This window comes from Babylonia areolata, chromosome 24 (genome assembly GCF_041734735.1).
Source record: "Babylonia areolata isolate BAREFJ2019XMU chromosome 24, ASM4173473v1, whole genome shotgun sequence".
NCBI classification, from domain to species: Eukaryota; Metazoa; Mollusca; class Gastropoda; order Neogastropoda; family Buccinidae; genus Babylonia; species Babylonia areolata.
In genome coordinates, this window is record NC_134899.1 from 45,265,373 (window position 1) to 45,290,372 (window position 25,000).

At 46.2% G+C, this 25,000-nt stretch overlaps 1 protein-coding gene across 1 annotated transcript in view; it reads left to right on the forward strand.

The window, feature by feature from the left end:
- The window catches only part of LOC143298989 (sodium-dependent proline transporter-like), a 43,581-nt gene that overhangs the window by 13,564 nt on the left and 5,017 nt on the right, over positions 1–25,000 (forward strand). The window contains exons 2-11 of the mRNA XM_076612048.1: positions 473–688; positions 1,702–1,833; positions 7,522–7,740; positions 10,153–10,297; positions 11,996–12,134; positions 14,993–15,127; positions 16,055–16,158; positions 17,240–17,364; positions 18,364–18,476; positions 24,231–24,362. Of these exons, the coding sequence (XP_076468163.1) occupies positions 505–688; positions 1,702–1,833; positions 7,522–7,740; positions 10,153–10,297; positions 11,996–12,134; positions 14,993–15,127; positions 16,055–16,158; positions 17,240–17,364; positions 18,364–18,476; positions 24,231–24,362 (1,428 nt within the window). The 5' untranslated portion in view covers positions 473–504. The remainder of the gene's footprint in view (positions 1–472; positions 689–1,701; positions 1,834–7,521; positions 7,741–10,152; positions 10,298–11,995; positions 12,135–14,992; positions 15,128–16,054; positions 16,159–17,239; positions 17,365–18,363; positions 18,477–24,230; positions 24,363–25,000) is intronic.

Consider the following 25,000-nt stretch of genomic DNA (forward strand, 5'->3'; position numbering starts at 1 on the left):
ATCTACTTTGCCTAATCCTCAACAGCAGATTAAATAATTATTTTGAATCAAACAATTTATTTGCGAAGGAACAAACTCGATTTACAAAATATAGCACAAAGCAACACATGTAAAGCTACATACACACAGGCATGTAACACAACACAGAAATTTGATTTCACACACACACACACACACACACACACACACACACACACACATGCCTCCCCCCCCCCCCCCCCGGCACCCCGACCCTCCCCCCCCCCTCCCAACCCTACCACCTTTCCCTTCCACATACAACGCATTTGTGCATACTTATTCGTCATGTCTACATGGGAATGATTCAATCTCTTGTTCTTCATGTATCATTTCGTTTTGCTTATTGTGTGTATGGTACATGTCACTCTGCATGCCTGTCCAATAAACCTTGTTAAGGTTTAACTAACATTGAAATTGATTCTGATCCTGATTCTGATTCTGATTCTGTCGGCAGCGAAGCGACACGCACACAGGCAGGACGAAACCATGGGCGGAAGGGAAAAAGACAGTGACAACAAGGCGGTGCAGCCAGCGTCAGAGGCAGGGACCTCTGAGGTGGAGCGATCGACGTGGGGCGGTCAGCTGGACTTCTTCATGTCCTGTGTGGGCTATGCCGTGGGTCTGGGCAACATCTGGAGGTTCCCTTACCTGTGTTACAAGAACGGGGGAGGTGTGTGTGTGTGTGTGTGTGTGTGTGTGTGTGTGTGTGTGTGTGTGTGTGTGTGTGTGCGTGTGTGTCTGTCTGTGTGCGTGTGTGTGTGTGTCTGTGTGGTGGGGAAGGGGCAGGAAGGGGGAGGGTTATGCCGTGGGTCTGGGCAACATCTGGAGGTTCCCTTACCTTTGTTATAAGAACGGGGGAGGTGTGTGTGTGTGTGTGTGTGTGTGTGTGTGTGTGTGTGTGTCTGTCTGTGTGAGTGTGTGTGTGTCTGTGTGGAGGGGGAGGGGCAGGAAGGGGGAGGGTTATGCCGTGGGTCTGGGCAACATCTGGAGGTTCCCTTACCTATGTTACAAGAACGGTGTGTGTGTGTGTGTGTGTGTGCGTGTGTGTGTGTGTGTGTGGTGCGTGCGTGCGTGTGTGTGTGTGTGTTGCAGCAGTAGTAGTAGTAGTTGTTGTTGCTATTTTTGATGTGTTATCATCTTCACTGTCATTATCATTATTATTATTATCATTGCTGTTGTGTTTGCCTTTGGTTCTTTTACCTGCTCTATGCGCATGCTGCAAACGGGATCTCCGTTTATCGTCCCATCCGATTAACTGGCGTTCAGACCACCATTAAGTTCTAGAAAGTGGAGGGAGAGAAAATACTGGCGAGTGTGTGATTCCAGCCAATGCGCTCAGATGCTCTGGTTTCCTGGGCGGAAGCATAGCCACAAGGCCAACACTCTATTATTATTATTATTATTATTATTATTATCATCATCATTATAAGCAAAAGAAAAATCCAATTTTGTACATTACATCAGAATGAATATATAATAATATGGTGTGAAATTATTAACGAGATGACCTCTTTCGACACGATGTCAAAATTGTAAACTCAAACATGGAATAAAAAAAATTAAAAAAAGAAATAAAATATTATTATCATTGTTATTGTTGTTGTTGTTACTATCATAATTTTGGTAGTAGTAGTAGAAGTAGCAGTAATAGCAAAATGACCGTTGACATGACTATCTGTCCAGGTGCGTTTCTCATCCCCTACGTCATCATGTTGATCATCTGCGGACTGCCGCTGTTCTTCTTTGAGCTGAGCTTCGGTCAGTTTGCCTCCGTGGGGCCCATCACCATTTGGAGGGTCAGCCCCTTCTTCAGAGGTCAGTGCTGTCACCAACCAACCATGATAAATTATTCGTCCTCAGCACAGCCTAGTGTTATTCGCTTTAAGCCCCCAAAACGGAGTATGGCTGCCTACATGGCGGGGTAAAAACGGTCATACACCTAAAAGCCCACTCGTGTACATACGAGTGAACGTGGGAGTTCCAGCCCACGAACGGAGAAGAAGAAGAAAGCAAGTGAGCAAGCACCATGTGTGCAGTAGCCGTCACTCAGCAACGGAAACAATCGAAGGAAGCAAGCGAGCAGTCAATGTCAATCACAGTCAGACCTGTCATCCTGGTCAGTCAGCCAACCAAAGGTTTGCCTGTACTGTTGGTAAATAAATGAACAGATAAATAAGTAAATGTATTCATATATAAATATATAGTTCAAATATATCGGTATTAATAAACAATGAGGCCAGGAGATCAAATAATTAACAAATAGTAAAGAGTGGTAACTCTCTCCACACACAAGGTACATAACTTGAAGCCAAAGCTGCTCACGCTACCAGTTCAGCAAGCACACAGGTAAATAAAAGGTACATTGGAACAAACCCAGACACTTCAGAGAGAGTTATCAGCCCTTGCGCCCATTGGCTGCACTGCGTTGGTCTCTACATTTGTGTGTGTGTTTATTTGTTTATCGTGCTCTGTTCTGGATATTATTTACATCAATGTGCGCATCTTGTTTCCACGACTCCGAAGGTCGGAACAATTTTGTTTATTTTCATTTGCTCTAAGACTAATTTGATATTTTATATTCGTCATATTTGTGCGTTAATTTACAAACTGGCACATATGAATGCTGTTCACTTGACCCTGGTTGTCGTGTCAGCGACCATCTTCGTCCTGCCTTCGATACTCACCGCCTTTTGGCACGTTTTTCACGTGCCCAGCCCTCTCATACCGTCCGACCTCTGCTCTCGCACTGCCACTGTCACCATGGTAAACATCAATGACATCAGAGCTTTGCTAAGAATGCCATGGCATAAACACTGCAGACAACACTATGACACGACACGGCGCATCATCAGCCTGGGCATCGGCAAACCGAAAACGAAGAGAGGAACCAGAGCAGGCAGACTTCGCCGTTTGTGGGGCTCTGTCCCCTGCACTGACCGTCCTCCTGTCTCCGATGTCAGCCCTGCTGTTGCTGTCACTGTCACTGACAACGTTACATCTGCTGACCTGTCTGGCATATCCTCTGACGTTGTTCCCGCTGTGTGTGACGTCAGCACTACTGATAGTACCCCGGATGTGTTACCTGTGTGTGTTGACACATCCACTTTATGCGGCGCTGTTTGTGCTGCTTCCAACCTCAGCACACGTGTTCCTGCTAACATTTTTACTTCCCGTGACATTGTCCCCTCTGATGACAATATTCCAAACTGTAATGTATCCCCCGTGCCAGTGATAGCCTCTGCTCCACTTCCTACTCCTGCCACACCTGTCTCAACTCCCGGACCTTTTTCTTCCTTCCCATTGTCCTCCACTGCTCAGTCACCATCTTCTTCTTCCACTGTCTGTCTGCCTGACTCACCTGCTTCACCATTAGATTCCTCTCTCCTTACCTCTGATCTCTTTCATGCCTGTTTGTTCAATGCTCAATCTGTCTGCCCTGATCAAAAGACTGAGTATATTTCTGATTTTATTTTTGAAAATAACTTTGATATCGTATTTCTTTCCGAAATCTGGTTAAAGTCACAAGGTCACGAACCCAAACTTAAACAACTGACCCCCCCCCCCCCCCCCCCTCCCCCCCCCCCCACCCCCTCATCCCCCCTCTGGACTAATACAAAACTATGTCACTTCCTCGACTGTCTCGTGGAGGTGGCATCGCCACCGTTTACAGAGACATCTTGGAGTCTTCCCTCTCCTTCTCCCATAACCACGCCTTTCCACATGATACTTCGAAATGCTAGAAGTCACTCTTAGTGTTCCCGGTCACTCAATCATCTTCTGTTGTCTCTATCGTCCTCCTCCTAGTCGTAAAAACAACCTAACGTCTTCTCTGTTTCACGATGAGTTCCGAACACTACTTGATTACTACAACCTTCGTTCTGGCAAACTTATCATCCACGGAGATTTCAATTTTCATTCCGACAACCAGACTTCCATTGATGTCAAACGCCAATGTTTATCTCTGTCTACTCATCCTCTCTCTCAGTTCGTTACAGAACCAACACACAGATCTGACCATACGTTGGACTGGCTCATCGCACGTGACTCTGATGCCATTGTTGCGTCAGTGACTGTAACTGACAAACTTTCTTTCGACAATTCTGCTGTTATATTCTTGCTTAATATTTCAAAACCTACCAGAACCAAGAAATCTGTTACTCCTCGCAACCTGAAATCCATCAACATTAACACTTTTTATTCTCTAGCTGCTGAACGCCTTTCCAAAATTTCTTCCCGTACCGACGTATCTACCTCTACAAATTGCAACACTGTCCTCTCTCAACTACTGGATGAACATGCACCCCCACTACCCGCATGCTCCCTGACAGACCTTCCGCCCCATGGTACACACAAGACATTCGACTTGCAAAACACAAACGTCGCCAACTGGAAAGACGATGGCGATCAACAAAACTGCAAGTCCACAATCAAATATTCCAAAAACAAATAAATAAATTCAAACATATGATCTCATCAGCAAAGACAAACTTCTTTTCTTCTCAAGTTCTCGATGCCACATCTACCAAATCTCTTTACTCTGTTATGTCAAATCTTCTTGGAACTGCAAAAAAGACTCCTCTTCCTTCTGCCTACACTTTAACTGAACTCCCCAATGTCTTCTCCTCTTTCTTTTTCGACAAAGTCCAAAATATTCGTTCCATCTTAGACCATATGTCTTTCCAACCTGCTCATCCTGATCCTCAATTCAGCGGCACTCCTCTCCATTCCTTTAATTCATTGACTGAAACAGAAGTTCATGAAATCCTGAAAGAAATGACAATAAAATCCTGTGCGTTCGATCCTATACCAGCCTCTGTCTTTTCCCAGTGTGTCTCACAGCTTCTCCCCACAATCACCAATATTGTCAACTCATCCCTTCTTACTGGAACGTTTCCATCCACTTTCAAAACTGCAATCGTCCGGCCTCTTCTGAAGAAACCCAACCTTGACGCAAACATTTTGAAAAACTATCGACCAGTTTTCTAATCTTCCATTCATGTCCAAACTCCTTGAAAAAGCTGTCCTCAAGCAGCCCAACAACCACCTTTGTTTCAGCAATTTCATCCACCCATTTCAGTCTGCCTATCGTGCTGACCACAGCACCGAAAGCACTCTTCTCCACATTCTGAATAATCTATTGCTAGCGTCCGACTCAGGAAAAATTTCCCTTCTCACTCTTCTCGACTTGTCAGCTGCCTTTGACACGATAGACCATTCAATCCTTCTTTCCCGTCTTCATTTTACATTTGGTATCAACGACTTTGTTCTAAACTGGTTCAAATCCTATCTCACTGATCGATTCCAGTCTGTCATTGTTGATCATTTCCAATCTGAACCCGTTAAAATCGAACATGGAGTCCCACAGGGATCTGTTTTAGGCCCAGTGCCCTTCACACTGTACACTGCTCCTCTCGCTGAAATTATCAACTGCCATAATGTCAGTCATCATTCTTATGATGATGACACTCAACTCCAGAAGAGTGATACCCCTGAAAAATTGTCGCTCTTGCAAGAAACATCCAACTGCTTCCTGGACATTCAAAACTGTATGACTCCAAATAAGTTACAATTGAACGCGAACAAAACCGAAGCAATGATCATAGGAACTAAACAAAAACTGTCTTCCATCACAATTGACACAATCAAACTTGGCAGTACATCCATCCCTCTTTCCAGGTCAGTCAGGAACCTCGGTGTTGTCTTTGACAATACACTGTCCATGCAAAAATTTATCAGTCAGACATGTCAGTCCTGCTACTGTCAACTGCGGCGCATCAGTTCCTTCCGGAAATATCTGTCCACTGACGCAACATCTAGACTTGTCGTTTCTCTCATTCTCTCTCGCCTTGACTACTGTAACTCTATTGTCTGGTTTGCCTGCTTCATCCATTCAGTCCCTTCAGCGCATACAAAACTCTGCTGCCCGACTTGTCCTCAGAAAGAAAAGATCTGAGAACATCACTATTCTTTTGCAATATCTCCACTGGCTCCCTGTCTCACACCGAATAAAGTACAAGATCAGCACTCTATGTTATAGATGTATTCACAAAACTGCCCCTTCCTACCTCTGCGGCTGCCTTCACCTCTTCACTCCATCTCGCTCACTACGATCGGCTTCGGATCCAATCTGTTTACGCATACCCAGATTCAAACACTCGACTGTTGGCCGCCGTTCATTCTCTGTCTCTGGACCTTGCAGTTTGAATAAACTTCCTCTTTCGCTTCGTCAAGTCTCCACACTCACCTCTTTCAAGTCTAGCCTTAAAACCCACCTCTTCCCAAAATAGCCTCCCTTCCCTGCCTCTTCCTTCTCTTTAGTTTCTCCAGTTTTAGAGTTATGCATGCGTGTGAATGGCTGGTGCGAAAGCGCTTTGAATTGTCTCTGCACAAGATTCAGCGCTATATAAATACCATTATTATTATTATTATCATTATTACACTTCCCCCAAAAAGGAAGCACCGGGCTTGCACTTGTACCGACTGTGTGCTAGCTGAATTTGTAGCATAAGCAGCATTGGCTTGAAGTTATGTATCTTGTGTGTGGAGAGAGTTACCACTCTTTACTGTTTGTCAATATATCGGTAGTTTTAAATTTCAGTTTCAGTTTCGTAGGTTTACCTGTACTGTTAGCAAATAGATAAATTAATAAATAAACAAATGTATTCATTAACAGATATATAGTTCCAAATATGTAGGCAGTTCTAAATTTCAGTTTCAATTTCGTTTCTCAAGGAGGCGTCACTGTGTTCGGACAAATCCGTATACGCTTTCGCTTCACCACATCTGCTAGACAGATGCCTGACCAGCAGCATAAGCCGGCTCCCTTCGTCAGGCTTTCAGTGCATGCATATATGATTGTGCACCTTTCAGAGTGGATTCCTATATAGATGTTTGCCAGAGGACAGCACTTTTGTTGCACTGGGTTTTTTGGTTTTTTGGTTTGTTTTTTGCTTGTTTGTTTTTTCGGTGCGAAAAGTGCGTGCTAGCACACGGGACCTCGGTTTATTGTCTCATCTGACTGACTAGACGCTCGGTTTGATTTTCCAGTCAAATTCTTTGGGGGGTGCGGGGGGTTGGGGGGGAGAGGGCGAGAGCCGGAATTCGAACCTAGACCATCACGTTCCCCTGTACTGGCAGATGAGCGTCTTAACCACTTTGCCACCTTCCACTCTGTTATAGTAATTGGAAATCATTTACAGCTTAATCTTTGTGAAGGAGTATGACTCTCAAACTAGGAGGCAACATTGCGCTAGCTCTCAGTGCTGCAGCCTTGGGGCTTGTTGGCCTTTGGGAACCATCCCAACACCGACTGTCCTAAAACCCTCAAAGCCGAGAGAGTGGGGATGTAACTTGGGCAAGACACTCTCCACTATAATCAAATTCTAGCTCAGGTAGTCGGGACAGCAGTTACCTCCTCTGCTGTTGCGTTACACTACATTACCTTACGTCGTGTTACATTACGTCACGTTGCGTCACGTTACGTTATGTCGCGTTGCCTGGCAGGTATCGGGTTCGGCATGGTGCTGATCTCCCTGATGGTGTGCCTGTACTACAACGTGATCATCACCTACGGCCTGTACTACCTGCTGGTGTCGCTCACCAGCATGGACGACCCGCTGCCCTGGTCCACGTGCGGCAACGCCTGGAACACCGCCTACTGCAGCGCGGGAAAGACCGACCTCACCAACCTGACTGACTGGGAGAGGGTCAACGCCTCTCTGCGTGAGTTTGATGTTGATGATGATAGTGATGATGGTGGTTATGTGAAGGTGATGATGATTATCGTAATGATGATGATGATAATGATGATAACAATAACAATAGTAATGATGGTGATGATGATGATAATAATAGTAATGATGATGATAATGATGACAACAATAACAATAGTAATGATGATGATGATGATGATGATGATAATGATGGTGGTGGTGGTGGTGGTGGTGGTAATGATGATAATGATGATGACGACGACAACAACAACAACGATGAGAAGAAGAAGAAGGATGATAGTAACAACAACAGCAACAACAACCACAACAACAACAATGATAGCAATAATGATGATGCCGATAACAATAATAGCAATAATGATGATAATGATAGCAATAATGAGAAAAAGAAAAAAAAATAGTTTATTTGTATTGCGCCTTTCATTAAAATGCAATAATGCCCAAGGCACATAGTAAAATATGACAGACAGAGAAAAAAACCCATTATTTTTACCAAAAAAATCACAACCACAGGAACAAATCCCCAAAACCTTCACATGCGAAAAGTCACACAACCAACCAGTGAACTAGAACAACCATTGTCATTTACGCGAGCATGATACCAAACATTCTCGCATGGACAGACGAACACACACACACACACACACACGCGCGCGCGCGCACACACACACACACACACACACACACAACTTATTATCATTATCATTATTCTAATTATTCTACTAATCATTATCAGTATACTACATTCAACAGGGTGGTTAAGGGTTAAACGATGGGAGGATATTGGAGGACTGCGTAAATGAGATCAGAGGATGAAAGGATCTGCATACCGGCCAGAAACATATAGAGGCCAGTCACACAGGCTTCTCTGTTGCTTTATTCACACTAAACAGATTGACATAAGCCACGACGGGCACAATAACCGAGTGGTTAGAGCGTTGGACTTTCAGTCTGAGGGTCCCGTTCCAATCTCAGTAACGGCGCCTGGTGGGTAAAGAGTGGAGTTTTCCCGAGATCCCAGGTCAACATATGTGCAGACCTGCTTGTGCCTGAACCCCCTTTGTGTGTATACGCAAGCAGAAGATCAAATACGCACGTTAAAGATCCTGTAATCCATGTCAGCGTTCGGTGGGTTATGGAAACAAGAACATACCCAGCGTACACACCCCCGAAAACGGAGTATGGCTGCCTACACGGCGGGGTAAAAACGGCCATACACGTAAAGCCCACTCGTGTACATGCGAGTGAACGTGGGAGTTACAGCCCACGAACGAAGATGAAGAAGAAGACATAGGCTTACGGCTGGGCCAACAGTAAAGTGAGAGCTGTATGATCAATGGTTTCTCCACTGCATCGTCTTTTGTCTTTTGTGAAGGACTGTAACTCGGAAATTTGGAGGCAAAATTGAACCGGCTCTTAGTGCTGCAGCCTTAGGGGCTAGTTGGCCTTTTGGAACCATCCCAGTGCCGACTGTCCTAAAACCCTCTTGGCCGAGAGAGTGGGGATGTAACATGGGCACTCTCCACTATAATCAAATTCTGGCCCAAATTGTCATGACAGCAACTGTCTCTTCTGCTGTTCTGATGGTCATTGTCGGCCACGACTATCTTACGTTTACACTCGTTAAGAAAGTGGAGAAGACACTGCAACGAAAGTCGAAGTAGACGGCCATGTAGCGGACATTGGCCGTGTGTGAGAGGCAGCATGCGAGTTGTGAGTGGGATGGGGTTGGAGAGGGTGATTTTTCGTGCTTTTGTGTGTGTGTGTGTGTGTGTGTGTGTGTGTGTGTGTGTGTGTGTGTGTGTGTCGTGAGAATGGGTGGCGGCTGTGTATTCGCACATGACACACAGCAATGACCATAAGATACATAGCCTGGAACATTGCAAAAGGAATCACTTGGTTAATATATACAAAATAAATCCTACAGTGTTTGTATATGATTTCCGATTCATGTAACTTTTATTGACTACCTGCCACCACCCAATATTCCTTGTGACACCGGTACTGTTGGAAATAAAGACATTCTATTCTATTCTATCCTGCTCTGCTCTGCTCTATTCTGTTCTGTTCTGTTCTGCTCTGCTCTATTCTGTTCTGTTCTGTTCAATTCCATTCTTTTCTGCTCTGTAACGTTCTGTTCTTTTCAATTCTGATATGGTCTATTCCATTCCATTCTTTTCTCTGTTCTGCTGTGTTTCAGTATATTCTGTTCTGCTCTGCTCTATTGTGTTCCATTCTTTTCTGCTCTGTTCTATTGTGTTCTGTCTTGTTCTGTTCCATTCTGTTGTGTTCTGTTGCGTTGTGTTATATTCTGTTCTGTTCTGTTCTTTTCTATTCTTGTCCCTGTTCTGCCCTATTCTATTCCATAACGATGCACGTTGTGCTGTGTGTGGGGACACAGCCTTCTACAACAGGACCTGTGTGGACAGCTGGCTGGACAGTGCAGGGCTGACGGTGGACACACTGACGTACAACCAGACACTGACCAACCTCTCCCACTGTGATGAGTCCAGCCTCTACAAGCTGCCCAGCGACGAGTACTTCACGTGAGCATCAGCTGATTGTTAATTCCACCATATGAGAGAGCGCTTGTCAGAATTTTAGTTGCGTGCGCGATGAAGCGTGCCCGCTAGGTCGGTGTGATGACGTGTTTCAGAATTGTCAGTCGCTCTCGTGCCGCTCTGTTGCCGCGAGTTATTGTGTTGTGATCATTACGTCTCTGTTAACCAGCGCTCATGTGGCCACATTAGCAGTCGTTAAACTGTTCCTCGTTGATTGTGTATGTGCTGTATGTATCTATGTTTTTCTTGACACTATGGATCTTCTCAACAGTGACTGAACAGCTCTGCCACCTCGCCCTGGGCAGAAGGTAGTAGGCTGGCGTTGGACTCCTCATGGACGCAATAGCTGAGTGGTTAAAGCATTTAGACTTTCAATCTGAGGATCCTGAGGTGCACATGCCAGGTATGTTCTTGTTTCCACAACCCACCGAACGCTGACATGGATTACAAGATCTTTAACTTGCGTATTTGATCTTCTGCGTGTGGATACACACGAAGGGGCTTCATGCACCAGCAGGTAACGGCGCCTGGTGTGTAAAGGTGGATATTTTTTCCGATCTTCCAGATCAACAGATGTGCAGACCTGCACGTGCCTAAATCCCCTTCGTGTGTATACGCACGCAGAAGATCAAATACGCACGTTAAAGATCTTGTAATCCATGTCAGAGTTTGGTGGGTTATGGAAACAAGAACATACCCGGCATGTACACACCGAAAACAAGCATGACTGCCTACATGGCGGGGTAAATAAGAAAAACTGCCATACACGTAAAATGTTACATGTCTGTATAAGTGTGTGTGACTGAAACCTAATTGAGTGACACAGGAAACGAATGATGAGCGCCCAGTGGCAGCTGTCAGTCGGTTCTGCCTAAGTAGGCCTGTTGTGCGAATGACTCGTTGTTTGTAAAGTGCTTAGAGCTTGGTCTCTGACCGAGGATAGAGGCTAAATAAGTATCGATATCATCATCATCCAGTGTTCACCAGTGTATGAATGATCATTGATCACAGTGTTCTTATTTGCGATGCTTTTATATGGTTGGTTTACGTTTAGTGCTGCTTTTCATTCAATGGTTTCTGTGTGCTCAGTAATTGTCTACGGTTGTTTTGCCACACATGGTGCAATTGATTTCTCTTTTAGAGATGATACAGTTATTATTTCCTGTTATTTTTGTCTTATTTTTTTTCTTATCCTATCCTACCCTGTACTATCCTATTCTGTCTTGTCTTGTCTTGTTCAGTCCTGTCCAGTTTTACCGTACCAAAGCCTTACCTTTCATTCTTTTCTCTTCTTTTATCTTATCCCAGCTGACCTTACCTTACCTTACCTTACCTTACCTTACCTTACCTTACCTTACCTTTGGCAGTCGGAACGTGTTATGTCTGCACATGGCGACAGACTTACCTTACCTTACCTTACCTTACCTCTGGGAGTCGGAACGTGTAACATCTGCACATGACGACATACTTACCTTAACTTACCATACTTTACCTTACTTTACCTTATTTTACTTTTCCCTACCATACGTGGGCAATTGGAACGTGTTACGTCTGCACATGACGAGATACTTACCTGTGGCAATCGGAATGTGTTACATCTGCACATGGCTACATGTGTACCTTACCTTACCTTGACATACTTACCTTACCTTACCTTACCTTACCTTACCTTACCTGTGGCAGTCGGAACGTGTTACGTCTGCACGAGGCGACAGACTTCTCGGACATGGGGGGCATCAGTCTGAAGTTGGTGGTGCTGCTGGCTTTGGCCTGGCTCCTCGTCTTCGCCTGTCTCCTCAGGGGGGTGGAGACCTCTGGGAAGGTCAGTGCACAGAGAGAGAGGGGGGAGGAGAGACAGAGAGGGGGGCTGAGAAAGGGGAGACAGAGGGGGGGGGGGTGAGAAAAGGAGAAGGGGGGGGGAGAGAGAGAGAGAGAAAGGGGAGAGGGAGAGAATGTACAAATTTTAGATTATAGAAGTGTTAGCACATTGTCCGACTTTCATGAGAGAGAGAGGGAGAGAGAGAGAGAGAGAGGGATAATGTACAGATGTTAGATTATAGAAGTGTTAGCACATTGTCCGACTTTCATGAGAGAGAGAGGGAGAGAGAGAGAGAGGTTGTGGGTAAAGAAAGGGGAGAGAGTGAGAGAAGGTGGTGGAGGGAGTGAGGTGGGGGAGACATACGAAGGAGAGAAGGGCCTTGGTTTTGAAATATTGTTGGGTGTTGTTCAGGTGGTTGTTGGATGGTCGTTGGATGTTGTTCAGGTGGTTGATGTATGTTGCTCAGGTGGTTGCTGGGTGTTGTTCAGGTGGTTAATGGGTGTTGTTTAAGTGGTTGAATGGTTGATGGGTGTTGTTCAGGTGGTTAATGGGTGTTGTTTAAGTGGTTGAATGGTTGATGGGTGTTGTTCAGGTGGTTGTTGGATGGTCGTTGGATGTTGTTCAGGTGGTTGATGTATGTTGTTCAGGTGGTTGATGGGTGTTGTTCAGGTTGTTGAATGGTTGATGGGTGTTGTTCAAGTGGTTGATGGGTGTTGTTCAGGTGGTTGAATTGTTGATGGGTGTTGTTCAGGTGGTTGAATTGTTGATGGATATTGTTCAGGTGGTTGAATTGTTGATGGGTGTTGTTCAGGTGGTTGAATTGTTGATGGATATTGTTCAGGTGGTTGAATGGTTGATGGGTGTTGTTCAGGTGGTTGAATGGTTGATGGGTGTTGTTCAGGTGGTTGAATGGTTGATGGGTGTTGTTCAGGTGGTTGAATGGTTGATGGGTGTTGTTCAGGTGGTTGAATTGTTGGTGGATATTGTTCAGGTGGTTGAATTGTTGATGGGTGTTGTTCAGGTGGTTGAATTGTTGATGGGTGTTGTTCAGGTGGTTGAATTGTTGATGGATATTGTTCAGGTGGTTGAATGGTTGATGGGTGTTGTTCAGGTGGTTGAATTGTTGATGGGTGTTGTTCAGGTGGTTGAATGGTTGATGGGTGTTGTTCAGGTGGTTGAATGGTTCATGGGTGTTGTTCAAGTGGTTGATGGGTGTTGTTCAAGTGGTTGAATGGTTGATGGGTGTTGTTCAGGTGGTTGAATGGTTCATGGGTGTTGTTCAAGTGGTTGATGGGTGTTGTTCAGGTGGTTGAATGGTTGATGGGTGTTGTTCAGGTGGTTGATGGGTGTTGTTCAGGTGGTTGAATTGTTGATGGGTGTTGTTCAGGTGGTTGAATGGTTGATGGGTGTTGTTCAGGTGGTTGAATTGTTGGTGGATATTGTTCAGGTGGTTGAATTGTTGATGGGTGTTGTTCAGGTGGTTGAATTGTTGATGGGTGTTGTTCAGGTGGTTGAATTGTTGATGGATATTGTTCAGGTGGTTGAATGGTTGATGGGTGTTGTTCAGGTGGTTGAATTGTTGATGGGTGTTGTTCAGGTGGTTGAATGGTTGATGGGTGTTGTTCAGGTGGTTGAATGGTTCATGGGTGTTGTTCAAGTGGTTGATGGGTGTTGTTCAAGTGGTTGAATGGTTGATGGGTGTTGTTCAGGTGGTTGAATGGTTCATGGGTGTTGTTCAAGTGGTTGATGGGTGTTGTTCAGGTGGTTGAATGGTTGATGGGTGTTGTTCAGGTGGTTGATGGGTGTTGTTCAGGTGGTTGAATGGTTGATGGGTGTTGTTCAGGTGGTTGAATGGTTGATGGGTGTTGTTCAGGTGGTTGAATGGTTGATGGGTGTTGTTTAGGTTGTTGAATGGTTGATGGGTGTTGTTCAGGTGGTTGAATGGTTGATGGGTGTTGTTCAGGTGGTTGAATGGTTGATGGGTGTTGTTCAGGTGGTTGATGGGTGTTGTTCAGGTGGTTGAATGGTTGATGGGTGTTGTTCAGGTGGTTGATGGGTGTTGTTCAGGTGGTTGATGGGTGTTGTTCAGGTGGTTGAATGGTTGATGGGTGTTGTTCAGGTGGTTGATGGGTGTTGTTCAGGTGGTTGAATGGTTGATGGGTGTTGTTCAGGTGGTTGATGGGTGTTGTTCAGGTGGTTGAATGGTTGATGGGTGTTGTTCAGGTGGTTGAATGGTTGATGGGTGTTCAAGTGGTTTATGGGTGTTGTTCAAGTGGTTGATGAATTGTTGATGGGTGTTGTTCAGGTGGTTGATGGGTGTTGTTCAAGTGGTTGATGGGTGTTGTTCAGGTGGTTGAATGGTTGATGGGTGTTCAAGTGGTTTATGGGTGTTGTTCAAGTGGTTGATGAATTGTTGATGGGTGTTGTTCAGATGCTTGTTGGATGTTGTTCTGGTGGTTGATGGGTGTTGATGGGTGTTGTTCAGGTGGTGTTGAATGTTGTTCAGGTGGTTGATAGGTCTTGTTCAGGTGGTTGATGAATGTTGTTGGGTGTTGTTCAGGTGATGTTGGGTGTTGTTCAGGTGGTTGATGGGTGTTGTTCAGGTGGTTGTTGGATGTTGTTCAGGTGGTGTTGGATGTTGTTCAGGTGGTTGATGAATATTGTTGGGTGTTGCTCAGATGGTTGATGGGTGTTGTTCAGGTGGTTGATGAATGTTGATGGGTGTTGTTCAGGTGATGTTGGGTGTTGTTCAGGTGGTTGATGGGTGTTGTTCAGGTGGTTGATGGATGTTGTTCAGGTGGTGTTGGGTGTTGTTCAGGTGATGTTGGGTGTTGTTCAGGTGGTTGATGGGTGTTGTTCAGGTGGTGTACTTCATGGCCAGCTTCCCCTACCTGGTGCTGATAGCTCTCCTGGTGCGTGGCGTGACGCTGCCTGGATACATTGACGGCATCACCTTCTACATCGTCCCCGTCTGGGACCGCCTCACCGACGTCCTGGTCAGTTTTCACTTGTCTTGTCTTGTCTTGTCGTGTCGTGTCGTGTCTTACCTTGTCGTGTCGTGTCTTACCTTGTGTCGTGTCGTGTCTTACCTTGTGTCTTGTCTTGTCTTGTCTTGTCGTGTCGAGTCGAGTCGAGTCGAGTCGAGTCGAGTCGAGTCGAGTCGAGTCGAGTCGTGTAGTGTCGTGTCTTACCTTGTGTCATGTCGTGTCGTGTCTTACCTTGTCGTGTCGTGTCGTGTCGTGTCGCGTCGTGTCTTACCTTGTCGTGTCGTGTCGTGTCTTACCTTGTCGTGTCGTGTCGTGTCGTGTCTTACCTTGTGTCGTGTCGTGTCTTACCTTGTCGTGTCGTGTCGTGTCGTGTCTTACCTTGTCGTGTCGTGTCGTGTCGTGTCGTGTCGTGTCGTGTCTTACCTTGTGTCGTGTCGTGTCTTACCTTGTCGTGTCGTGTCGTGTCGTGTCGTGTCTTACCTTGTGTCGTGTCGTGTCTTACCTTGTGTCGTGTCGTGTCGTGTCTTACCTTGTCGTGTCATGTCTTGTTTTGCCCTGCCTTGCCTTGCCTTGCCTTTTCTTGTGTGGCCTTGTTTCCCGTATTTTATCTTGGGTGTTTTGCATTATGGTGAGTCTTGTCGTGTCGTGTCTTGTCTTGTCTTGTCTTGTCTTGTCTTGTCTTGTCGTGTCGTGTCGTGTCGTGTCGTTGTGTGTGTGTGTGTGTGTGTGTGTGTGTGTGTGTGTGTGTGTGTGTGTGTCTGTGTGTATGTGTGTGTGTGTATTTGTGTGTGTGTGTGTGTGTGTGTGTGTGTGTGTGTGTGTGTGTGTATGTGTGTGTGTGTGTGTGTGTGTGTGTGTGTGTGTGTGTGTGTGTGTGTGTGTGTGTGTGTGTGTGTGTGTGTGTGTGTGTTTCACAACCTACGTTCTGTGCCCCAGGTGTGGAGAGAAGCGGCCACACAGATTTTTTACTCCCTGGGTCCTGCGTTCGGCACTTTGATCACTATGGCCAGCTTTAACCCCTTCAGACACAACTGCTACAGGTAAAGGAATTTTAAACTCTTCAGACACAACTGCTACAGGTAAACCTTTCAAACACAAATGCTGCAGGTAAACAAGATTTAACCCCTTCAAATGCAACTCTAACAGGCAAACCCTTCAAACACAACTGCTACAAGTAAAGGAGATTTAACCCATTCAAATACAACTACTACAGGTAGCTTTAACCCCTTCAGACACAACTGCTACAGGTAAACCCTTCAAATACAACTGCTACAGGCAAAAGAGGTTTAACCCCCTCAGACACAACTGCTGCAGGTGAATGAATTACGTTGCAAGCGCGCACATTCTCACGGTGCATGTAGACACACACACTCGCGCGCGCGTGTGAGTGCACTCGCACTCAGACACACACAAATGAACATATATGCACGCTCACATGAACACACACATACACACGCGCACACATAAACGCGCACGCGAGCGCGCACACACACACACACACACACATCACATCACATCAACTCTCTCTCTCTCTCTCTCTCTCTCTCTCTCTCTCTCTCTCTCTCTCTCTCTCTCTCTCTCTTCCGCCACTGTTGCCCCCCTCTCCCCATCTCTCCCCCATCCCCTTACCCATGGAACCTTTTCTGACTCAGGCACACTACGCGTTTTCAACACGACACGACACGACACGACACGACACGACACACTACACGACACACGACACGACACGATACGACACACGACACGACACGACACGACACACGACACGACACGACACGACACACGACACGACACGACACGACACGACACGACACGACACGACACACGACACGACACGACACGACACGACACACGACACACGGCACACGACACGACACACGACACACGACACGACACACGACACGACACGACACGACACGACACACGACACGACACGATACGACACACGACACGACACGACACGACACGCGACACGACACGACACGACACGACACGACACGACACGACACGACACACGACACGACACGACACGACACGACACGACACGACACAATACAATACAATACAATACTCCTTTGTATCATTTTTTTTCATGTTATGTTTCCATGCTGGTGTTTCCAGGGATGCCATCCTTGTGTCTCTCATCAACTGCGGCACCAGCATATTCGCAGGCTTCGTCATCTTTTCCATGCTGGGCTACATGGCCCACGCCACCAATCAGGCCGTGGTCAACGTCACTGAGGACGGTGCGTCACCAGTCATGACGTACTTGTGACGTCATTTCGTCATGTTTTCGCCTTTTTTTTTCTTCTTTTTTTTTTTACCAGTTATCGATTCAGGAGGGAAGGAGGAAGGAAGGACAAATAAAAGTTACTGCATGGCGGTACGGTTGATGGATGATGGATAGTAGGCTCTATGGAAAGTGCTTAATTTCGCTGTCTTTTTATTCTACTCTATTAATTCTGATCTATTCTTCTCTATTCTATTCAATTCTATTCTATTTCGTTTCACTCTATTTACAATTTTTTGGTTTTGTTTTATATGTCTACTTTTATAGTTGGCGAGTGAGATTTCTTTGTCTATTTGTTTATTTATTTAATCGTTTATTTACTTATTTATTCACTCATTCATTTCTTCATCTATTCATCTAACTAACAAACCAAAATGAATAGTTAGTTAATAAGCTAGCTGTTGGGGGGTGTGTGTGTGTGTGTGTGTGTGTGTGTGTGTGTGTGTGTCTTTGTGTGTGTGATTCATCTGTACCACGTCAGTGCATTACTCCTACACTGCCCATACCGAGCCCCCCATACACGGCCACACCCGGGTTCGTCTATCGCAGTCTCAGCGTCGGCGGTCCACAGAGAACCTTCTGTGTTAGGTCGCCAGAAGGCCACACACAAGAGAAGACCCTGTACTCCCGTGAGGCAGTTAAATTTTGTCATCGTAATCATGACGATATATAGACACTGACAATATTAGCGTCTGGTGCGAGTGAACATCACTTGTCTTATGCGGACATTACATGGCCATTTGACATCTGTATAAAGTTGTGGTGGCTTTTAGATCGAAGCATCGGAAGAAGCCTTAGAAATATAAAAACTGTCAGGTTTGTGCCGAGTAATTTCTGTTTCTCTGTGGGTATGAGAGTTGAAACGACCTATTGGCTGAGTTCAGTTCTCTTCATTGGATAACTTTCCCCCACACGCTACCTGAACAGACATCTACATCACGTGATTTGTTTCCAGGTCCCGGATTGGTGTTCGTGGTTTACCCAGAAGGCATCGCGAGAATGCCGGCAGCGGCCGTGTGGGCGTTCCTCTTTTTCTTCATGCTTGTCGCCCTTGGTTTGGACAGCCAGGTCAGCACATATGTTTTATGTTTTATTGGTGTGGTTCTTTAACAACAACAACAACAACAACAACAACAACAACAATAAAATGCAGGCTTATATATCGCAGTACCCCATCTCAGATAGGGCTTACCGCGCTTTACAATAAAATATACAAATTTAACACTAAGTGACGTAAATAGTGCACAAAGTGAACACAGTCTCACATCACTTTTACTAGAATACACATATTTAAGGCCAAGTGACATAAAAGTATGTAAATCAACACAGGCACCATCACAGTCTCAAATCACACAGGCACAAATCACAGCAAAACAAAGCAAAATATTAATCACATTCACGATTGTCAAAAGTGGTGGTGTGTGTCCATCGAGATCGATGATGACCATCGTTGTCATCCAGCTGGGGGATGGGGGGAGGGTGGTGGGGGGGGGGGATGCTCATGAATCTATCTGTGAGTGCGCAGATGGCTGAATAGTCCAATCTGCGCACGAAATGTTCGCTGACAGTTGGGGCAGACAAGAACAGGCATATCATTGTCAGGGAGCTTGTTTGCCCGTGACTTTCTGGCCTGCCTCTTCTGAACAGCTGCAGCAGTCCTGTTGGCCTCGCACAACTTGGCACCTTTGTGCACAGCAGTGCGCCATTTGTCACGGTCCGCTGCAGATTCCTCCCAGGAGTCAGGGTTGATATCAAACGCTTTCAGAGAGACTTTCAGAGTATCTCTGAAGCGCTTCTTCTGACCTCCGTGTGATCTCTTCCCTTGTTGCAGCTCGCCATAGAAGAGCCTTTTGGGCAGCCGATGGTCTGGCATGCGCGCCACGTGTCCAGCCCAGCGAAGCTGGGACTGCATCAGGATGGTGAAGATGCTGGGAAGGGTGGCTTTTGCAAGCACCTCCGTGTCTGGGGTCCTGTCTTGCCACTTGATGTTCAGTAGCTTCCTTAGGCATGTTGTGTGGAAGTGGTTCAGCTTCTTGGCATGTCGTTGGTACACTGTCCAAGTTTCGCAGGCGTACAGTAGTGTGGGGAGAACTACTGCTCTGTACACCTTTAGTTTGGTCTCAAGACCAATGCCTCTTCTGTTCCAGACATTTGCATAGAGTCTACCAAAAGTTGCGCTTGCTCTTGCAATCCTGACGTTCACTTCATCGTCAATGGTCGCATTTTGTGACAATGTGCTGCCAAGGTATGTGAACCGCTCCACCACACTGAGTCTCTGACCATTGACTGTGATGTTGGGCTCAACGTAGGGTTTCCCTGGGGCTGGCTGATGGAGAACTTCAGTTTTCCTCGTGCTGATGGTAAGGCCGAAGTTCCTGCTGGCAGTGGAAAATTTGTCCACGCTGAGTTGCATGTCAGCTTCAGATCCAGCGTTGAGGGCACAATCATCAGCAAACAAAAAGTCTCTGATGATGTCTGTCATGACCTTCGTTTTTGCTTGAAGCCTTCTGAGGTTAAACAGCTTGCCATCTGTTCGGTACTTTAGGCCAATTCCAACATCGCCATCTCTGAAGGCATCAGTAAGCATTGCAGAGAACATGAGGCTGAACAGTGTTGGAGCCAGGACGCAGCCTTGCTTGACACCATTTGTGACAGGAAAAGCAGCAGATGTTTCACCATTGTCCTGGACTCGAGCCTGCATGCCTTCATGGAATTGGCTGACCAAGGAAATAAATTTCCGAGGGCATCCGTACTTGGCCATGATCTTCCACAGTCCCTCTCTACTCACGGTGTCGAAGGCTTTAGTGAGGTCAACATAGGTGGAGAACAGAGCAGCATTTTGCTCCTGACATTTCTCTTGCAGCTGCCTTGCAGCAAACACCATGTCGGTGGTTCCGCGCTCTTTCCGGAATCCACATTGGCTCTCAGGCAAATGACCTTGGTCAAGGTGTGCTGTGAGGCGGTTTAGTAAGATCCTGGCAAGTATCTTGCCTGCGATAGAGAGCAAGGAAATGCCCCGATGGTTATCACAGGCTTGCCGGTTCCCCTTTCGCTTGTACAGGTGAATGATAGATGCATCTTTGAAATCCTGGGGGATCGTCTCTTCTTTCCACATGAGTGAGTACAGCTGATGGAGCTTCTCAGTCAGCACAGTGCCTCCATCCTTGTAGACCTCTGCTGGTATGGAGTCTGAGCCAGGTGCTTTGCCACTGGATAGCAGACGGATTGCTTTCTGGGTCTCAAGAAGTGTTGGCGGATCGTCCAGTGCTTCGTTGATGGGGACTTGTGGGAGCCGGTCTATGGCTTCATCATTTATGGAGGAAGGGCGATTTAAGACACTGTTGAAGTGCTCAGCCCAGCGTTTGAGAATTTTCTCCTTCTCGGTGATCAAGGTATTCCCATCTGCACTGAGGAGGGGGGATGATCCTGAGGATGTGGGACCGTAGACTTCTTTTAAGGCATCATAGAACCTCTTCATATCGTGCCTGTCAGCATATCCCTGGATCTCATCGGCTTTGTCGCTCAACCACTTATCCTGCATCTGACGTAACTTTTGCTGAACAGTCCTGCGGATGGCATTGTACGCATCCTTTTTTGATGTGGACTTTGGGTTGCTCAGGTGGGCTTGATGCAGACGGCGTTTCTCATCCAGAAGCTGCTTGATTTCCTCACAGTTTTCATCAAACCAGTCTTTGTGCTTTCTGGTCATGGGTCCCAGGGTCTCTGAAGCTGTACTATAGATCATCTCGCGCAAGGTCCTCCAGTCAGATTCCACATTCTGGTTGTCCAGAGAGGCGGATTCCAGACGATCTTCCAGCAGCTCCACAAAGGTCTGTTTGATGGTGATGTTTTTCAGCTGAGCAATGTTGAGCCGTTTTGGAGCCTTCTGGCCTTGGGGGCGTCTCTTGGGCTGGATTCGAATATTCAGCTTCGAGACTACAAGGCGATGGTCTGTCCAACACTCGGCGCCGCACATGGTCTTTGTCACACGTACATCTTGCCTATCCCTTTTCCTGACGATGACGTAATCGATGAGATGCCAATGCTTTGAGCGAGGGTGCATCCATGACGTCCTGTTACGGGTAGGGAGGCAGAAAACTGTGTTGGTTATCAGCAGTTCGTGCTCTGCACAGGTCTGAAGCAAAAGCAATCCATTTGGGTTACAGTGGCCCACACCATGCTTTCCAATCACTCCATCCCAGGAGATGTAGTCAGAGCCAACTCTAGCATTGAAGTCCCCAAGAATGATGAGCTTGTCTGCTTTAGGGATAGCAGCAATGACAGAGTGAAGGTCCTCGTAGAACTTCGCCTTCACTTCATCCGGGTTGGTCATGGTTGGGGCGTAGGCACTGACAATGGTGAGGTGCTTCTGGCCAGATGCCAGTGGGAGTTTCATGGTCATAAGCCTATCGTTGACTCCCTTTGGGATTCCTGCTAGCTTGCTGACAAGTGCTGTTTTTACTGCAAAACCAACGCCAGCCTCACGTCGCTCTTCGCTTCCTCGTCCACTCCAGAAGAAGGTGTAACCAGATCCCCGTTCACAGAGCTCACCTTCGCCTGCAAGCCGAGTCTCACTCAAGGCTGCGATGTCGATGTTGTATCTGGCGAGTTCGGATGCAACTAGTGCCGTTCTCCTTTGGGGTCTATCCACGTTATCTCTGTCCAGGAGAGTCCTTATGTTCCAGGCACCAATGGTGAGAGGAACGATCCTTGTTTTTTTCTTTTCTTTCTCTTTGTTTCGACCGCTGATGTAGGGTCCCCGCCAGCCGCGGTATGCTGGCCAGGGCGATATGGAGCAGGCAATTTTTAGGGCACCTTTTCTAGCCCCTTCCTCATGCCAGGGAGGTGAGCAGTGCATTCCTAAAGAGGGCTGCTCAGACGCTCAGACGGCTGCCGAGCTCCATCGCTGCTCCTGTCGATGAAGAACGACCCTATGGCCTGAACCGCCTGCGTGCAGGTCTGCGGCTGCGACTGCCAGTGTACCCACACCTGTCGTTTCGTCGCTCGCCTGTCGCCACAGGACTTGGGGGTGATGAAATGATGAAGGATGAAAGGTCAGTATGGATGACTGATGACTTGCGCGATGAGTTTGTTTAAAGTGAAGAGGAGTTGCGCAACGTCGACCTCACTCTCTCGTCCGGGTCCACCAATTTCCAGTGGCAAGACTAAGTCGAGACAACTGGAGGATGAGCACGGATGCAGTGGATGACCAAGATATCCTTTCGGTGTCTCATCTTGCTCTCTGCACTCCACAGTGCGTTGCTGTATCCGCCTTCCTCTCCGTTGAACCGTTAGGTTTCTTCCGCAGATTCTACCGGATCCAGACTTCGCATGCATGGGTAGACACACCCCGGGGGCCAACTGTGTGTGTGGCATGCACACAGCACGGTGGAGCTAGATGGCCGTCGGTGGCTCTCCTGAGCCGACGCCCTTTTATGGATCTCGTTTTTAATTCCATAAGGGTGTCTAGCCACCCGCCTCACCAGTCCCGGAAGGGAGTGGTGAGAGTGCCGGTTTAGTCGCCGGCAATCCGACCCTGAACAGGTTGTACTGGATTTCAGGTTACCAGTAGCAGATCTAGTGACCTGACCTGACCAGAAGTAAGCACCAAGGAACGAGGCATCTTTAAAAATATTAAATTAAAAAAAACACCAAAATCATCACAAATGCATCAAAATCAACACAAAGAGCACATCCAGCAATAAGATCACAGCAAGCAAATGCAGATGAAAAGATTTCAGTGAGAAAAGTACAGTTTGAAAAGATATGGTTTGAGTGATGTCTTCAATGCGGGTGTTGGGGTGTAATGGAGGTGTGAGAGAAGCGAATTCTACTGTTTTGGTGCAACATAATCAAAGAAACGTTCACCGTAAGTTTTTGCACAAATCTTTGGAACAGACATTGTGTGCTTGTCATTTGAAGAACGGAGCTGTCTGGATGGTGAACAGACCGAAAGTAGATCCGACAGACAGTCAGGACAGGAATCAGTGAGAAATCTGGAGGAGTCAGTCAACACTGATCATTGGATAAACAGTGCAGTGGAAGTACTGTGCACCAGGCCGGCTGCAGCGGGCCTACTGTGCAATATAGTGAAGTACAGTATAGAACAGCTCAGTGCAGTACGGTGCAGTACAGTGCAATATCGTAGTGTACAGTACAGTCTGTTGCAGAACACATAGCTGACAGCAGGCCTGTAGAACAGTGCAGTACAGTACAATGCAATACGCCAACGGTACAATGCAGTACAGAGCAGTGCAGTACATAGTGCAACACAGTAGGTTCTGGTTCAGTGTGTGTTCGTCTTTTCACAAGGAGTGATACTAGACGATTACAGTCTCCTACTACAGTACAGTACTGTACAACACAGTAGGTTATGGGTCACTGTTAGTCTTTTCACTAGGAGTGATACTAGACGATTACAGTCTCCTACTACAGTACAGTACTGTACAAAACAGTAGGTTATGGGTCACTGTTAGTCTTTTCACAAGGAGTGGTACTAGATGATTACAGTTTAGTACACAGTACAGTACAGTACAGTTGGCCCACAATACAATCAGTGCAACACACCCGGCCTTACAAACTAGACAGTAGCAATGAAGGGATAAAAGTCACAGTGCTAATGCCACACAGAAACACTATAGTGTGCACAGCTACACAATCATCAGCTAATACACAGTCAAACAGTACAGAACACCTTTAAGAATCTAATAAAAAAAATAATCAAAAAGAAAGAAAAACAACATTATTGTATCATACAAGACAACTATAACTACAACACCAAGCAAATCACAACGATTCGTTTCTTCTTTTTTCTTCCCTCAGTTTGCAACGTTCGAGACTGTCATCAGTGCAGTCATTGACGAGTTCCCACATGTGCTTCGCCAAAGACGCACAATGTTTGGATTCTTCTGTCATCTGATGGGCTTCCTTCTGGGTATACCCATGACAACAAAGGTAGGCTTAGAACAAAGATAGTCTGTTAATCAGAAAAAGATTTTTGTGTTTTTCTTAAATGATAGAAAGTACCCTGCTGGTTGGGTTCGGGGGGTCCTCCAATCTTCTCCCCCCCGCCCCCCAACCTTTCCCCCCCGCCCCCTCCTCTCTCCCTCTTTCTCTCTCTCTCTCTCTCACACACACACACACAATTCGAAATCTTGCTAATTACATATACAAAGCATTTGAAATAAGAGAAATTGCTATATCTTGAATACATATATATATATATATATATATATATGTTTATGTGTGCATGTGCATGCATTTGTGTACAAATGGTTGTGATTATTTCAGTATATATGGGTTCCTGTATACAGGTACGCGAGTTTAGGTGTATACCTATATGTATGTGTGCATATATATGTGTGGATGTATATGTGTGTGTATATGTATGTGTGTATGTATAGTGTGTGTGTGTGTGTGTGTGTGTGTGTGTGTGTGTGTTGGTTGTTTTGTTTTGTTTGTTGGTTGGTTTTCTTTGTTTTGTTTTGTTTTGTTTTGTTTTTGTTTTTTCAGTTTCCTCATAACTCGAGCGTGTGTGCATATGGGAGATAAGATCTGTGATTTCTTTTTGTTTCAAAATATGATGTACTTAT